Source organism: Coturnix japonica, chromosome 3 (assembly GCF_054131305.1).
Source record: "Coturnix japonica strain WE chromosome 3, WE-NBRP24, whole genome shotgun sequence".
Taxonomy (NCBI): Eukaryota; Metazoa; Chordata; class Aves; order Galliformes; family Phasianidae; genus Coturnix; species Coturnix japonica.
In genome coordinates, this window is record NC_140665.1 from 17,972,673 (window position 1) to 17,988,843 (window position 16,171).

General features: G+C 44.7%; 1 protein-coding gene across 1 annotated transcript in view; it reads right to left on the bottom strand.

Moving 5' to 3' along the window:
- LPGAT1 (lysophosphatidylglycerol acyltransferase 1) overlaps window positions 1–14,657 on the bottom strand; it is a 47,443-nt gene extending 32,786 nt beyond the window's left edge. Inside the window, exons 1-2 of the mRNA XM_032443923.2 lie at window positions 14,525–14,657; window positions 13,920–14,178 (exon numbers count right to left, since the gene is read on the bottom strand). Coding sequence (XP_032299814.2) covers window positions 13,920–14,157 — 238 coding nt within the window. The 5' untranslated portion in view covers window positions 14,158–14,178; window positions 14,525–14,657. The remainder of the gene's footprint in view (window positions 1–13,919; window positions 14,179–14,524) is intronic.
- Window positions 14,658–16,171: the final 1,514 nt, after the last annotated feature.

The window sequence follows — 16,171 nt, forward strand, 5'->3', positions numbered from 1 at the left end:
GGAATATCTTTTGTAGAAGAAGCCGAGGGAACTGGGACTGTTCAGCCTAGAGGGGAGAGGGCTCAAGGAGTGTTGTCTTATCCATATATAAAAACCTGATGGGGGTGCAGAGAGCAGAGTAATGAAGACTTGGACAGCCTCCTTCCTGTGGTATTCAGCAACTAGCAGAAAAGCAACAGGCACAAACCAGAATACAGGAAATCCCACATCAACACAAGAAGAAAAGAACAACTTTTCCACTGAGAGGATGGTGAAACACCAACAGTTTGCCCAGTGAGGCTGTGAAGTCTCCATCTTTGAAGCTGTTCAAAATCTGAGTAGACACAGAGCTGGCAGCCTACTCCAGCTTGCCATGCTTTAAGCAGGGCGTCTGGCTGCAGAATCCTCAGAGGTCATTCCAACCTAAATAACTCTGTGAGCTACAGTCTCATATCAGGAGGGGAAAAAAAACCCCACAAATTTAACAGAATTCTTTCATATTAGTTACCTTTACAATCACAACGCATGTTTGAAATAAAAGTGGGCAGGATTTTCCTCTTATTAATGCAGAACTGCAGCAAAGATGTAAACACACATGGAGAATAATTCAGTCCTTAATTATGTAAGATGCAGAATATGATTAACCTGGGACTGTAAGAGCCAGGTAAAAAAATGTGGGTCCAGCCGTTGTATTCACTGTTACAAAGTCTTGAGATATTTAGCCAAAGGTATAGAGAACTTCAAATCTTCATCTGTAATTTTGTCCATAGTAGCAAATATAGCTACTAAATATAGCACAGTAAACTCTACTGTGACTGTTTCACCTGCACATCAGATACCAAGCATGTGGGTAGTTACATCCAATTTAAACAACTTTTGGTTATTCCAACACCAAAACATTCAAATTACTACTTAACATTCAGCTATCGGCCACCTACTTAAATGCAAAACTTAAAGACTGGAGTAGTAACAAGTAAACAAGAAGGCATGCACACTTCATTCTGCATTGTAAAATGGGAGGGCCTCAATTATTTCCCAGTCCCTCTTTTTCCAAGATTTTCCCTATTAGCAAGTTGCTCTAATATCTGAGAAGCAAAACAAAGCCACCACAAGATCATATAAGCATCTGTACTGGTCATTAACAAAAAATGCAAGCAGAGGAGGCAGGACAGCTCAATCGGAGTTAGAAGAAGCAGCAACAGCTGGACCCAAACCAACCCTCATGGATCTGTGGTCTGCTAGGCTGGAAAGGATGCCAGGCTGCTCCCTTCAGCCCAGAACACAGAGCATAACCTGAATGAGCCCCCCAAGCTGCCTTCTAAGTGGATGAGTTGCTTTAAAAGAAAAAGCAAAAACAAACAAAAGACCCTTGTTAGAAATGTTGTTGTCTTTAGACCACAGCAAACATGGTGCTTTCTACCTCAGTGCTTCAGAATGTGCCTAAAACATGCAGCTTCCCACTCACCCCTGTAGATACACTGCCTGGGCAGGGATGGGGTGACAGCTGTTCGATTTGCTAGTGGGTTTTGAATTTGTTTGGTGAAAACAAATCTTAAGAAAATAAGGAATATATCTTCTAAGAGAGCTCTTTGAAAGCAGCCTCAGTCACAACTCAGCTGCAGCATCTAACAATAACCTGAGCTGTCTTTCAGCAGAGTCATCTGCCTACACGGCAGAATCCACCCGGGGGCATTATCACAAACTACAATACTATTACTACTGTTTCCTTTTGAGTCACTGGCAATGGTATGCATTACTAATTTGACGCTGCTGCTTGTCTTCCCAGATGTGAAATTCCCTGTGAGGCCAGAATAGAGTCGTTCATTTCCATCAACTGATAAGGACCCTCGAAAAGTACAGCTACTGAACAACACACCCTACAAAAGCTAAACCATAAAGGACTAGAGTGCACCTTCATAGCCGGGTTTCATGGCTGACAGTGACCTGAGAACACACCAAGGTTCACAGCCCTAACTTAGGGGATACTTCTGATTGTGCAACCAACACCAAGCATCAGTATACCCAAATCAATGGTGTGAAAAATGCCTTTAGGGTAATGGTCTATGCAAAGCAAATGACTTGTGAAACATCACTCCTGTTTCCTCCAGAGAGGAAAATACCCCTTTGAAAGCAGGGGGAGTGGCTGAAACCTGCTTTGCAGCCTCAGCTGTTAAATCTGAGGACCTCGATAAAAAGAGAAATAGCAGAAATGCAAGAAGCAAAGTAGCTGGTCTAGTGCCAGCTGGCTGAAGCACACAACCAACATACCCTCGTACAGGACCACAGCACTTCCTTCACTTCCACCCAGCTGTGTGGCTGCTTACACAGACCTGCGTGCTGCAACCTCTGAGGAATCAGAAATGTTTCTCTGTATTACAGAAATAGTCCGCAACATGCAGTCCAGAAAAATGGACAAAGATTCCACTTGGGTAGAAAAAGGCACCCACAAGACTAAAGCAGCCTTCAAAAAAGTGACTGGCGAAAAAGGGAATTCTGTTTCAGGACTTAAAAAAGAGCAATATCAGAAGCCAGTGGCTGTACATAAACAAGAAACACATAAGAAGACGAACCTCACCAGCAGGTTTAATCAAGTATCCTTTGTTTCTCATGGTCCTGGAGATGCTAACCAGCAATGGGAAGACATGAGGTGCAAGACATTTACATTTTTAACTGCAAGTTCTAAATTAATGGGTATTTTTAGGACCATCAATTTTTCAGAGCACTGTGAGAGTCTCTTTCAGGTAAGAGACACACAGAATGTAGAAAACTGGACTGTACAAGGACGGAGAGCACTATCTCCTCAGAAATCAATAAAGCACGGTATTCCAGGGTGCTTATACCGAAGCTGTGGTGTCCCATCCCTGCAGGCACTCAAGGCCAGGTTGAATGGGGCCCTGGGCAGCTGAGCTGGGGGGCAGCCCTGCCCATGGCACTGCATGGGCTTTCAGGTCCCTTCCAACCCAAACCACTCTGCTGTCCTGTTATACAACAGGCCTTTTCCAGCACAACCTACAACACAGCACAAAAAAATCTCACCGAATGCACTCAACAGAAACATTACTTTTTAGATAATCTCTGTTGTGTGGCCCACATGAGAGGGACAAAAGGCCACCCTGTGCCCTTATTTACTGCCTCCCTGCAGTGACCTCAGAACTGAGGAGCTTGTCTCCAGTTGGAAGATGCTGACCATTTAAAACTCCTAAATTCAGTCAGCTCCAGCCAGAAAAAGAACAGCTGCTGAACGCTCGAACAATCATGGGAACAGATATGTGCACTCACACAATGTATTTTGAGATTGCAGAAGTAGCATAATCAAAAACTCAATATCCACAAAACGCAAAACTGGATACTAATCAAGCACGGCAGCATTACTTTCTTGTTCTCCACATACCTTTGTGCCATCCCCAGCTGTTAAAATGGGCTAAGCTCACCACATTACAAAGCAGAACTGTCACTGGACATTTTCAAGTTGCAGCCCGGTGGGCCAAACTTAACAATGAAAGGCATGCAAAGAACCAAGAAATCAATGGTTACAGATGGAATGGAAGGAAGTGCAAGCAGGAACCTTCTAATGGAAGCCTTAAATGCTTTCATTATTTGGCTTCCAAGGGTTTTATTCAACATCTCACACATACTACAACAGCCTTAAAAACAACCAAGTCAGAACACCAACAACACCACAAACATTTCCCCTTGGGCTTCTAAAACATTGTCTTCATTTTTTTCAAATAATAGAGCTTACAAAGGCTGGGGGGAAAAACAATGTTTTGTTACCACAAATGTAATCCAAGTAAACTAATCATAAAACAATATGAAGTTAATGATGCAGATTAACTCAATGGCATATTCCTATGTTCAGTTTTGCATCTATATAAGTCCCACTATTATAACACAAGGCCCTAACACCTACTCCTTACCCTCAATACACGGCCCCATCAGCGGAGCACTCAATGTGCCTCTCTATGCAATACCCAGGTCCCAGCTGTGAAGCTGCTGCAGTGCTGGTCATCGAGGCCTCTCTTCCTCTTTTCCCCATGTAAAGAAATAACAAGTCCACATCTCTCAGATCAACAAGTTTTTTTAAGAGCTAAAAGATGACAGCAGAAAAATGCTGGGGGCAAAAAAAAGAAAGAACAGGCTACCACACACATCAATTAAAAATAGGGCTTTGCTGGAGAGCAGTTTCTCTGGAGGGCACCAGTAAAGGGACTGAACAAGACTGTGAAAGAGACTGTGGAAACACACATCTATATTTCAAATACAGAAAACGTGCCGTAAAAGCAAATAAACATGTCAAAATTCTATTTTACAATTAAATGATTCATGTGAATACTCCTGAGGCTGTTGATACCAACAAGCACTGTAAGTACATTATCTGCAATGTGTTGAAAGCTACCAGCATCTCTGATTACTCAGGAAACCCTTGTAGGAATTCTTACAAATCATTCCTTCCCCACACAAAAAGAGAAGTGGGCAAAAATTAGCGTTTGGGCCATAAAAATCTAACACACACACACAGAGTAAGTTTGGTCAATGCATTCAGTCATCACATTCTACTTATCCATTTAAATCCTCCACAGAAAGAAACCCTGCCTCAAAACAAAACTAGCAAGCAACCAGACATTGTTTTGGCAAGGCATCATAGGGGAGGCAGTGGGGTGGTAAAAGGAAGGAGCACACTGTATTAGTTTGTTCTTTGCCACAGCAGCCATCCAAATTAGCCTTCCTATGGTGACGCACAGTGACATCATCCATGATCAAATGAACTCAGAACTGCAACTCAGCTTTTAAGTTTCAGAAGGCTGCTTAAATATTTGTAATATTCGCAATAAAGGGAAAAGAAGAAGAAGAACAACATCAAAAAAGTGTTTTGATATTTTTGATATTTTCTCTCACAAAAGCATTTCTTTAACCTGTAAAAATCTTGTTAAACTTCAGAAGCCTGAGGTGGGCATCAGCTGATCATCTAAATATACCAAAGAGAACAGAACTATCTGGATAAAGACTTCGCTGATGTAACATTCCGTCCGTAGATTATTAGGTTAGAAGGCTGCAGTATTAGGTTTGATGATATAAATAGAAGAGTCTCAAATACCAAAAATATTCCTCCATTAGTTTTCATGTAATCCAATGCACGGAAGAGGCTTAATAGATGTCAATGTTAACCATACCTTCATCTGAAAACATTTTAACAAACATAAACTAAACTTCACAGGTTCCTTCATGGACTATCAGCAGATACACAGTCCATGGTTATGTTTGTTTCCAAGTGAAGCTGTTGCTAGGAGGAACAAAAACTGAATTTTATGCCAGAGGCAAGCACGGGAAATAAAAATGGGTACATTATCCAAATGAAAAGAATGCATTTGCAAAGGAAACTGGCAGCCATCAGAGCTGAAATATTGCCAGGCCATCTAGATATATATATATATATAGTTTAAGCATTCAAAATAGACCAGACAGGAACACATTTCAAGAAGCCACCTCAGTAATGCAATGCTTACATGCATGCTACTAAATGGCACAGAACCCTGCTGGACAGATCATCGTACTGCTTACCGCCTGCATCGTTGCTCTCTTCTAGGTCTGCAAATACACCTCAAGCCTCATGTTTCCAAGCACCGCTGGGTCAGATTCGTCACTGACTTCTCTTTGGTTCTGCCTTGCCTACAGCCACCTGAGCATCATGGCTCTGTCCCTAAAGTTGTAGCTCCATTAATGTCCTTCAGGTTCTCTTTTCAGGGTGCAACGCCAACTCCTTTTTTTATTGAGGAAAGATGAGTGGAAAGTCTTAAATCCCAATACTTTAAGCTCTTTTTTTTTTACCATACCCTTTTTCCTGATATAAGGCTGAACAATTTTCTCCATATACATTTCAGACTTAAAAGGCTATGATAACCAAGGTGAACTAAACATCTCCCAAAGGAAAGGACACTGCTTTATGTGAGACTAACCAATTAGTCTGAAAGCTGCAAAAGTAACAAAGCCAGGTTTTCCAAAGATTTGCTGTCTGACCTTCTTTTCAACATTCTGGACAGGACAGTGCCAGCAGCACAACCAACCCAGAACCTCCTGTGTGCTGACTGCTGGTGCAGATGTCCAATGAGACATATGATGGCCAAATTCTGCCCGCTCTGTCTTCAGCTGAGGCTCTAACTCAGGCCTCTCTTCTCAGCTCAGCTGCGAGTTTCCCCCCAAACTCGCAGAACATGGTTCTCTCTGAAATCTGAACCATCTGGTCAGCTGCAGACAAATTTGTGAGTAGGCAAATCAGAAGCGTAGGAGCGCTGAGAAAGAAGAGCTGTTAAACAAGAAGCCTCATCCATCCCACAAGGCAGCTATACTAAAAACTGCCAAGCTTATCTACATGTATGGTAAACTATACAGGTATCCAAATTACTTTAAAAAGGTGTTCATTGGCCCACTCCAATTAAAAATTTTAAAAAATAATAATAATCAGGCTCTGCTGCCTTACTAAATCTTAAAAGATTTTAATTTGTTACTTTCTAATGTTATCAAAAAATCACTTTCTTCTTTACACAGAGGTGAAGAGATTGCACTTCTGCTCTGCTCAGGAAACAGAATCACTAAGTTGTCCAGGTCAATTCTGACTCAAGTTTAGCTGTGAATGGAATTGCTCTGATTTGATTTCAGCTTCCATTAATGAAACTCTTGACCCTCTTGGAGTCCCCTTCTTAATTCTTAAATAGCTTTAAAATATCTGAGACAAGAACAGCAAAGAGTGAAGCTGATATTTTCATTACACTCCTTGTTCTCTGCATACTTTAATTACATAGTGTGCACTGAGCCAAAAGTTTCTCTAAGCTCTCCATCATTATACCAGTCTCTTCCTTATGCTGATGCTTTCTTGAAACATTCATTACTTTGGACTGTTCAACACCAAACAACTTCTGCAATTTGTTGGCCATTCACAAAGCTTAACGACATCCAAAGCTCTTTACAAACCTCTCTGCAGCTCACAAACTCAAACAGCCAAGTGTACAAAACTCGCGAGGAACCCCACTGCTAACCTTTCATTAAAACAAACACTGGCTTTTTTATTCCCTAAGCAAGCAGTCCTCAGTTCACGATAGCTCCTCACTCTCACTCCGTGCTTCATTTTCTTCTCTATAGAAACTCCACAGAAGGCACTTGGACAGTCTAAATAACGATAGCCACTTAGCAAGACAGAAGAAGAAAGTAAAGAAGTCTACTTCAACGCCATTTTATTCACATATTGCAGCCCAGCGTGTCTAAATACTACAGCAAAAAAGGCAGCAGGTAGTTTTTAGTGTGGACTGGGACCGTGATAAAGATCATCACACAATGCTTCAAATATTTGGCAATAATACTGAAGTGGTGATGCGAGCATGAAACTGAAAGCTGGGACCAGGTTTTGCTGGGGCACTCCCTGCTTGAAAAGCTTGTAAGGGGAAAAGAACCAGAATACAGCCCTGTACACCAAATCCCTCACCAGTGTCACAGAGCACTTCCAGGAATGCAAACATATTGGCCTTTCCTATTTCAGTAATTGCATACACAAATGGCTGGACTATTATCTCAAGTGTGGCAACTGCAACAGCAATGCAATTACATGCCTACGCAATCCTGAGTTTGACGTGTCATCTTAAGCATTAGTTTATATTCACGGTAATAAAAACAAGCAGATTACATATCTTGGAGCTGTATTTTGGCTCAGTTCACGCTGGAAAGTTACACCACTAAACTTATACTCCGTAAAGGATTTACTAACTGCCCCATCTCACTAAGGTTGCACAACTCTTCCATTATCTTTCAGTTTCCATCTTTCAAACACAAAGAATTGGTACATAAAGGGTTTAACTCCCTAAGATTCTATTCTACCTCCAGATCAGAGCTGGAATAACCGTTCCCACAGTTACTTCACGTGGCTGCTAACAGCCCACCTACCATCAAGAAAAAGAACAAGAAAAGGCACTGAGACATCTGACGTATTTAGTCATACCCTTCCAGGCACTTAACCAGCAATGCTAGGGGGAGTAAGATGACTAGCATGCAAACACATTAAAAACAATGTAATGCCTAGAAGAAGCAGAAGGGAGGAAGACATCCTAAAAATAGAAAACCTGGCCATGAGCAGGAATACAATGCCAGTGGAGAAGCATTCCACAGGCATTCCTGGAGCTGAGAGTAAATAGCTTTCCCTTCACACCTTTCCATACAAGCACTCCTCATGCTTACTAACCTTAGGCAGACATAACAGACTCGTTACACTTGCAACATCTTGTTTTATCCAGATCAGGTGAAACACTGGAGCAGACACTAACCCACACTGAAAAAGAAGCAAATGGCAACAAACAACAGAAATATCACAGGCAAAAAAAATAACAGTGTGTGCTTTTCTTCTAAGTGCTGTGCCAGAAGGCAGGAGCTTTCTAAAAATAAAACTTACAGTGTGTTTCTATAGCTAATCTTTCAGAATGACCCTTTATAGTTAAGTGATACAACAGGAAAAAGAGTTTTGCTGCTATTGACACTTTGCTGACACTACATGTAAGGAAGAACTACGGTGAAACCTGTACCAAAAATCAGAGAGGGGAATTCCCTGGTGATTTTACATTCGATTAAAATAGGTTCAGGGTCACTGTAAGAACCCTTTACAAACACAGAGCCCACTTGCACAAAGCAGACAGCGAGTTCACTGTACTCCCCACCACATCTTACGCAATGACACAATGAGCCTTTGCTCTGAGGCTGTGGCAGAAGCAGTTCCAATGTCCCTAACTCATTCAACTCTGACCTCTTCTTATCAAGGCAGCTCACAAGCTGCAGACAAACTTCCTCTTACAAAACAAATTCAAAGATCCCAGCTCGATCTCAGCCTAATCTACACAAAAGTTACATACGTCTATCAGAGAAAGCTGTGATCAAGGCATGAATCACCAAGAAACTCAATACAGAGGAATACAGCCTCCACCCGGTATGTTACTATCCAAACCTATGAAGTCATATCAGGTACGTTTGCACATTCAAAGAACAATCTTCTTTATTCACTCTACACACCACTACACTTCAGAAATACGTGCACTTCTCCCATGTGCTTTCCTAGTCCTTGCAGCAGTGACCATTCCCAAATCCCAAATACTACCAATTAAAAATCATACTGCAGCAACAAAGCAGGGTAGGAAACAATAGCAGGGAAAAGCACATAGATATATCTCCTGACATAACACCCCTGCCTTATTTGGTGCAAGAAATGTACTTTATCGCATCTGCTGTTTCCCAACTTGTGTTGTACTTCCCGTTGGAGAGGGGCTGGCCAGCCATGAGAGGCAGTGCAGACAGCACACGTCGCCTGTGCCAGGGAGGTGTGATCACAACTCTATCTGGGCCCGTCGCTGTTCTAGGAGACCAAAATATTCCCATTCTTTAAAGATTAAAGGAGTTGAGTCTGGTGACTGATGAAAGAGAAACTAAGAACGTTATGAATCAGAGAAAAAAAAATGGATGACTGCTGAAAAAAAATGATCTACTGGTCACTACTTAATCTTACATAAATGTCAGCCAATAAATTTTAAATCACTTGAGTAAAAAAGAGGAAAGACAACTAGAAACCCAAATCTCAGTTTTACTCTTCCTGTAAGAGCATCAAGGAACGAGGAAACAAAAACTCTCCCCCCTTGACAAAACTGCGATATTCTCACAGAGACTATTTAAATGTCCCTACTGACTGGTACAGAACAGCACAGGCAGTTCCATTTGATTAGTTCAGACCTTTACCCGCAATACCAGCAAGCACCCTCACATCACTAAGATGCTTTCAGCACAACAGCAGAGGTATTTTACTCTTCCTTTTGCCAACCTGCCCAACTTGATTGAGAGACTGGAAAGAGGCTGTTATAGAAGGTGGCACTGAGTTCTCACGAAAGAATCCCCTCCTGAGATGCACACAACCCTGCTGACCGCAGAGGACACTTCTCCTCCCAAAAGGCAGAGGAGGGCTGACAGCAGCTGCAGCTGAAGGACACTCACCATCACCATCTCCTGGAGGTGCTCAAGGCCACTTGGATGGGCCAACCTAATCTAGTGGAGGTGTCCCTGTCCACAGCACGGGGATTGGAACTAGTTCTTTAACATCCCTACAACCTTAGAACGAAGCACAAGAACAATATTCCAATTATCTGGACTGATGACTACGCAGAGACTAATAACTGCAATGTTAAAATGGGAGGATCTCAAGCTAATGGTAGCTGCTGCAGTTAGACAGCAGGAAAAGAGAACTAAACTGTGTGTCTAAGCATTTTTAAGCCAAGCAAGGTTCTCTTCCAGCAGCCCTAACTATTTTTAGAGATATGATTAGATGCAGGGTTATTAAACTTTAGTCAGTAATAGTCACTGACCTGAAGACGTTCAAATATAGAAGACGGCTGCTTTAGAAGTAGTTTTGTAGGTGAGCAGGAAGTCATTGGAAATTCACCTCCACAGATTCGCTCCATCTCCCTCCCATCTCATCTATGGCACAATTTAGCAGCTTTTGTTCCACTTGTGTGTTAAATGACAAATTGTAGGACAGAAAAAAGGTACTTGCCACAAAGGATCAAGCACTCTCGAGTTTGCTTTTTTTAGACTGCATCTTCCAACAAATGCAGGAAAATATTGAGAAGTGTAATTCAAAGGTGCCTTTCAAACCACACTAATACACGCATTCCGAGTGTCCTAACTGAGCGGCTCCTACAACGAGGGTTGTATATTTATATAGAAAGCCTTAGAAAATATTTGTAAGAGTTGCAAGAACACCCTTCTGCAAACTGATAAAATAACACCGCCAGATGCCTGAACATCCTTCATGGAAAGAGACTCAATTTTCTTTTCAGAAGACATATGACATGAAAAGATGAGGGAAAGGAGAAGGATCGGAGAGGGATTTTTACAGCCTCTGTTCCCATTCCTTCCTCTGTTTTGCTTGCCCGGTTCTACAGTCTCTCTTTACATAACATCACGTTCACGTGCAACCAGGAATATCTGCATTAATCAAAAACAACAGGTCAGAGCTGCTGATATAGACCCAGATCACGCAATTTCTTTAACAAACCTTCTGGGATCCTAAATCACAGGGTTATGCGGAGGTGGGAGAAGGGCAGACCCAGTTCATGAGTTTTCCTCAGCTGTTCCAGCTTTACTCAATAAAGCATACCAACAAGTTATGCAACAACGGCAAAGCCCAGGAGGAAAAAACTAACACTCACCACATTGTCTTCATTTGGTGTTGAGCCCTCTCCCACACATTACACACAATCTTACAGAGCCTATATAAAGAAAAAAAAATGCAAACCGACCTGCCCTAGATCTAGTTTGCAGGCTGAGTTTAAGTGCCTCATTATAAGGTCACTTCTTACCCAACAGATGACTGAAGGCTGGAAATGGAAAAAATGAACAGAAAATAAAAATAGAAACACACCTTCAAAACAAATGAAGCAGACCGTTACCATCATTTAAGAGATGGGCAAACTGACTTAGCTGGTTAACCCAAATCAAGAGGAAATATAATAATAATTCAAGTCACTAACCACTCTGCAACCCCCAGAAATGAAACATCTTTCATCCTTTTACTGAAACCACGTATACCTACTACCTTATATTTACTTTCACAAAGGTGGAACATAGTGAAGGCCTATCTTCAGTTTAATTTTGGAACTGAAAACAGAAAGATTCTGGAGCAGGTTCTCTTTCAGATGCATCACTGTAAGGCTTAGACACCAGCTCTAATAAAGCAGTGTTTTAGTTCTGAATTAACTACAAGAATGCCATACTCTACAAGAAGAGAGCACCACAGCCACAGCCCTTTATAAATCCATCAGTCTGGAAACAGACACATAAATTCACTTTTTCTTAGAGTGAGGCAAAAAAGGGATTGTCTCCAAATCCGTTCTGCTCATGATGCTGAGCACTGATATGGGTAAAGAAGGAATGACAAGAAAACAAGTTACTCTTGTTATTTTGTAGCACCCAATAAAAAAATAAACAAACAAAACAACAACCAGCACCATCATGTCTTCATATCGAGTAAGAAAACGTTCAAACTGAGACTTCAAAATAGTGTTTGCTTAAAATTCTCTCCAGATCAAGCATACCTTATAGGGAAAAGTGAAGTGCCACCTTACCCATAGGCCATCCCAGAAACACTTCTGTGCAGCTGTTTGTGAATGACACGTCGCACAAACATACTGAGACATTTCAAGATGGTAAAACAACAAAGGATTTTTGCAAATTGTCAAGCTGTATCAGCAACACCATTCAACAGCTGCTTCAGGAGGACTCGAGGATATGCAGACCATGCTATGACTGCTTTCCAAGCAGTAGGCAAAAAGAAACCACACAGTTCTGCAGTCAGCAGTAGAGCTATCCCAAAGAAACTGCCTTCAGGACTGACAACCACATCGCCGTGGGATGACAGCTTAAATTTTAACTAGCACACTCAGTGCATGCAGCATGTCCCAGGATGTATGACTTTAATGTCACCGTTATGCCCATAAACTTTCCAATTTCCAATTAATAATGCACACAACACCTTGAAAGTCAGTCTGTCCTTCCGGAAAGACTTTTTGCTTAAAGGCATAAGCAGACTTTTAAAAACACACCTGCCACTGCAAATACTATGTGGACTTCTTTTAATGAGCAAATATAAACATATAAAAAGGTTTTCAAAACAGCGCAACTGGAAAAGCTTGAGCCATATGAGGCAAGGCAGTTTTGAAGCAGTGCAACATTGCGACAGTTGTAGCCCAGCAGACCAGAGCCTATAGCTTGCTGCTGCCACCATCTCCTTAAGAAGAACTGGGAGCTCACCTAGAGAATCCACAGAAACCTTGTGCATCTCAGAAGGGCACGTGACAAGGTACCAAAAGGCACAGAGTCACAGAAGCTTCAGCTCTTGTAGCCTAACAAAAAGGGCTCCGTCTGAGACAACACTGACATTCTGACTAATCGGGAGTCTGACCAGACTCCAGAGCTGCGTGTTGCCATTCCTTTTTTTCCTTGCTTACATGGACAAGACCTGTGGGTGCAGCCTGGGCAGAAGAGAGGGAAAGGATTTTAGGAGGGCTGTTCATGTTTTGCACTCAATAGACTCAATCCCTTCCAAGGTCTCAGCACACACGAAGACTTTTAAGGCTGTTTTCTTGCAGAAAGTGCAGTAGCCAGGATGAAAATCAGTGCACTCAAGGACAAGACTAGAGCTTTCCTTAGTACTTCAGTTCAGTCCTTCACCTCGATAAGCCTATGTATGCTAATAAGTGAAAATAAGTTTGATCATCACCATAAAGCAAGCATGCAGAGGGGGAAAAAATCCCTACAGGTTCTGTAATGAGCTTTGCTAACAGTAAACGAAGAGCCGTACAATCAAGAAGCACCGCGCATTGCTCTGTGCAAAAGGTTGCCTGCTTCCCTCCATTCTCATACAACAGAGAAGACAGGTTCAAGGACCAGAAGACCTACGCTTTGCAGATGAGCTCCATGCCAGACTTCTTAGTTTGTGTCCTGACAGTTTTAAGCAGAGATGATTTAGAGATGCATGCACTTAACAAGGAAAGTTTGGTCATACTTGAAGTTCAGCTCTGTCAGCTGCGTGCACAGGACAACTGAAAGCTCTTTTAAAGAGGCATAACTTTTATATAATACTAAACCAAAGCGATCAAGTCATGTAATGTAAAGAGAAACCCAGTATTCCTGAAAACACCAAGACAAAGTACTGAATGAGAAACTCAATTGCTTAACACACAATAAATCTGCATCGATGATGAAGAAAAATGTTTCAGTACACTCAGCATCTCAATCCAAAGAGACCCCTGGAAGAGAAACACCCCCACACGCACATTTAGATATCCTCATACTAAAAGGTCTGTCTCTGAATGCCTGTTCACAGCCTTACAACTGTACATCTGTAATTAACAGGAGGTTCTTACCTGTGTATCCGGCCCACCAGCCCCAGGAAGCCACCATAGCCAACAGCCATTTAAACATCACTCCTTCGATGTACCAGAAGCTCTCGCTATCCAACAGTCGGAGAGGCTGCAGGACAATTAAATACAGGACGTAGGACGGAATAGCGACCAGGTTATTGGCGACCATAAAAGCGAACCTGAGGAGTGCTTTCAGGAAGGTGTAGCCCACCCGCTGGGCCTGCTCTAAGGTCACGGCCATCCTCTTCACAGCGGGACCGTCCTGCGGGAGAGCAGAGGAGAGACGGGCGGTGCTGTGTGCAGGGCGGGGAGACCGGGGGAGGAGAGCCGAGCCCGCCCGCCCGGTCACCTCGGGCGGCCGCAGAAGGGCGCGGGTGCAGCCCGGCACCGCAGGCGGCACCGCTCCCGGCTCCCCCCGGCCCGTCGCCTCCCTCCCGGCGGCACTCCGAGCCCGCAGCCCGGCGTGGGGCACGGGCGGACCCACGCGGCCTCCATCTTCAACCCTCCAGAGGTCACGGCCGCCGTCGGCCTCCTCCCGCCTCGGCGCTGCTGACAGGAGCCGGGCCCCGCGGGCGGCGTGACGGGAGCGGGCCGGGCTCGGGACTCACCTCCGGAGCGGCGGCGGAGCGGCGGCGGAAGCGGCAGCGGGGCTGGGGAAGCTGGGCCCGGCGGCGGCGGCAGAACCGGGCGGCGGCTGGCGGCGGCTCATGGACCCGGAGGCGGCCGGCCCGGCTGGGGATCGCCGCTCACCCTACGGCTCCCTGCGGGGAGACAGAGAGAGGGAGAAAGGGAAAGAGACAGAGAGAGAGAGAGAGAGAGAGAGAGGGGCGGGCGGCGTGAGCGCGGGGGCCGGCGGGCGGGGAGGCGGGAGCGGTGGGCAGGCGCACAGCGCGGGTTCACCTCGGTTCTCCCGCTCCGGGCCTGGTACCCCTGCCTGGCTCTTCCTCTCCCCACGCTGTGCCGAGCCTCGTCCCCTCTGGGCCGGCTCATGGGAGGACCCTGCACCTGTTGGGGGCGGGCGTCCGTACCTCAGCGCCGCCGCCTCCTCCTGCTGCCGCTCCGTGGAGCCGGGGCTGCATGCCGGCTGCTGGGGCCGCGCTCCCCGCCCCCGTCGCTGCTCCAGAGCGGGGCTGGCGCTGCGGGAGCGCCGCCCCCCGGACCCGCACACACACGCACACACATACACAGAGTCACATACACACTCACACACGCCCGACCCAAACGGTGCCGAAGCGGTTTGCTCGCCCTTGGCAGCTCATTTAATTACCGAGGGGAAAAGGGGCTGGTGTAGCAGCTCGTCACGGGTCCCTCCTGCTTCACGCATCTCACTGCCGTCAGCCCTGGCCGGGACGGCCACAGTGTGGTTCCTTCTGCTGTCTTTGTGGTCAAAGCTCCCTCGAACTTGCTTCGTATTGAGCAGCTCCTCTGGCTCTTCCCTCGACCCGTCCCACAGAGGTCCGGCACAGACACGAGCTCTGGGGTGCCAAGCCTGAGCCCCCGCTGCCCACCAGGCGAGGCCCACAGTCAGTGAGATGGAGAACTCATGGCCCCTCCAGCCCAGCCTGCAGGGTGAGGGAGTGCAGCCTCCTGCTCACTGCTGCAGCCCCTGTCCCTGTCCCGACAGGATATCCACCCCTCTGCCACTGGTCTCCCCTCTGGGCTGACAAGGCCCTCAGCCTTGCTCAAATGTTCTAATACTTAAACCGAAAGGCTCCTGCAAGTGATTTTAACTTGGCTTCAGTTCTGAGGCTGGAAAGAAAACACCACGCGTTTCAAGAAGCAGATATGCTAGAAGGCCTCTTGTTCTGAAAAATAAAGCTTTCAAAGAGTAATATTTAAACTGAATCATATCACTTTCACAGACAAACCCTGCCACATGTTCTGCTAGGCCGCTCTTTCCCAGACAATGAGTCTTCAGCAATGACTGTACCCTCAACAAAATTATACCCAAAGCTCCACTCCAGGGAGAAACCCAGGATGTTATTGCAGATAAATCTCATTTCAGAATGTTAAAACACAACCAACCAAATAATGCCATCATGTTCCATTTGAGCAAAGCACAACAAAACTGCTGACCTTCTTGACAAAAAGGACAAGTCTTGCATAAGCAGCTCCATCTCTGTGTGTTTCTGTGTTATTTTTATTACTAGGCTATGTCTGACAGTGCATTTGGTGATTGTTATGGAGTCAGCTTCAGCTGTTCTGTAGCATTATCAGTTTCAACAGGGCTTGGTCTTTGTCTTTTCCACCACACA